At 32.0% G+C, this 2,158-nt stretch overlaps 1 protein-coding gene across 1 annotated transcript; it reads right to left on the bottom strand.

Moving 5' to 3' along the window:
- Positions 1 to 772: 772 nt before the first annotated feature.
- LOC108564331 (protein PFC0760c-like) lies at positions 773 to 1,209 on the bottom strand (the record flags this gene model as incomplete). Its single annotated transcript, XM_017923335.1, has 1 exon — positions 773 to 1,209. A coding segment is annotated over exon 1 (437 nt), but the record flags the coding sequence as incomplete, so codon positions are not given.
- Positions 1,210 to 2,158: the final 949 nt, after the last annotated feature.

The following is a 2,158-nucleotide window of genomic DNA, read 5'->3' on the forward strand; positions in this document are numbered from 1 at the left end:
ATAAATAGTATCGCATATCCGTTGCTTCATGCCACCGCACACGAAAGCACGACAATAAAATTCTAAATGAATATATGCGACGTGCGTTCTTCTTTTATTTTTTTTTCTCTTACGTATTTCCTAAAACTCGTTGCATTAACGTTCCGAATATATAACACAAAGCAACTTTAAAACAAAAACACGTTTTGAGTCTGAAAATATGTATACATGGATGTATGTGTGTATACCAACGTTGTATAATACTTTCTCGTTTTTGCTACCATTCTAGATATGAAATATATTTGTATTTTCATGTAACTTTCTACTTTAGTTAGTGTATAAAACGCTCTCGGCCGTCCCGGGAGATTCGGACGGCCGTCTGCATAAATAAATATACCCAAACTTTGAATATATACATACAATTTTTGTATTCGCAAACTTTAATGCTCAAGATACAAAGCAATTTGAAAATGAGGCTGCTTCTGCATCACACAACATTTCTGCAAACTTGTAAAACAAGGTAATTACAAAAAGAAATGAGAATGATTACGGCTATTAGTCGTATATTAGAGATATTATTTTTTTTTAATATTTATTGTCTTAGAAGTAGATAACTAGGTAAATGGTTGAAGTAATTAGATCATGATGTTATTTTTTTCAAATTTATTGAATAACAATAACATTTAATTTAAATTATTTTATAAAATATAAAGCACACAATATATAAAATTTTACCACCAACGCAGTCGTTTTACTCCATATTTTTTTATAACTGCGTTGCATCGAATTAAACCTCTTTTCATAATATAGGTCGCACGCTCCTTGTTCTTCATAATAAAATATTGGAGCATCGCTTTCATTATCATCATCTTCTGAGTAATCATCTTCGGAGTCATCATCTTCGGAGTCTTCGTTAAATTTCCTTTTCCTGTCGGAGGATAATGCATCATCATCGACGTTTATTATATCTACCTCATCATTGCCATTATTTTCACACTTGGCGGTGAAGCATTTTGAGATATTACTTTCGTTGAAAGAATTCATTTTCCTGTCGGAGAATAATGCATCATCATTGATGTTTCTTATATCTATCTCATCATTATCGTTTTCAATATATATTACTTCTGAGTCCATGTGATTTTCACCAATGGCATCGTCAATACAATTCTTTTCATCGAAGCAAAGCATGTCCTCGTCATCGCTGATATCCTCGTACATTAACTTATTCATTTTTCTAGTTTTGTTGATAGTTTGTGTTGTTACTGCTACAAGTTATTGCAAGAAACTGATGCATTTGCAATGATTAGCTGATCTTTTATAGTACATCCCTTTTGCAAAGAAACTATCAAAATCGCCAACAAGCCAATGTGTTTATTGGGGTCGTAAAATCAGGTATATTATATTATTAACATGAATTTAGAAAAACCCATCCGTTGGCCCAGTAAAAATAGTAATTAATAGTATTTAAAATGAAAAATGCGAAAATGGCTGGGCTCATTTATTAGGGTCGTAAAATCAGGTATATTTTATTATGTATGTATGTAACAAGAAGCAAGTTTATTGAATTAACAAGAATTTAGAAAAACACACCCTTAATAATTAATATGAGAAAGCTATACTTTTTCTTATAATATCTTTTCGTTTCCTTTAAAAACAAATTTCAATAATTTTATATGAAAAGTAAATGAACAAATATTAGGTTAAATAAAATTTTGTCTCACGATACTTTTTTTACAGCAAATTACAGCCAAATTGCGGAAGATAGAAGTGTTATACCAAAAGCTTTGTATTCCCCATATATTCCATTTAATTTCTATGATTACCAAGTATTCTATCTCCAAGAAATACATTTGGAAGTAGTATTATTCTTTTTTCCGTCATGTAATTTGCAATCTGTTCATTCAGTAAATTTTAGATCGCGGTTGACATTAGGTAGGTAATCTTTCCCAGTGGATAGTTACCATTATGATGAGCCTTATTAACATCGAAAACTGGCTAAAAGTGGAGAATTATAGCCAACGAGGCTAAGTCGGTCCATGTGACATTTACTATGCGTCGACAGACCTGTCCTCCAGTCCTATCAAACGGATCCACTCTGCCTCAGGAAAATGATGCCAATGCTTTGGCATGCACCTAGACCAACGCCTTACTTGGAAAACGCATATAGCAATCAAAAGAA

The sequence above is a fragment of the Nicrophorus vespilloides genome, unplaced genomic scaffold (assembly GCF_001412225.1).
Source record: "Nicrophorus vespilloides isolate i.1.1-1 unplaced genomic scaffold, Nicve_v1.0, whole genome shotgun sequence".
Lineage (NCBI taxonomy): Eukaryota > Metazoa > Arthropoda > Insecta > Coleoptera > Silphidae > Nicrophorus > Nicrophorus vespilloides.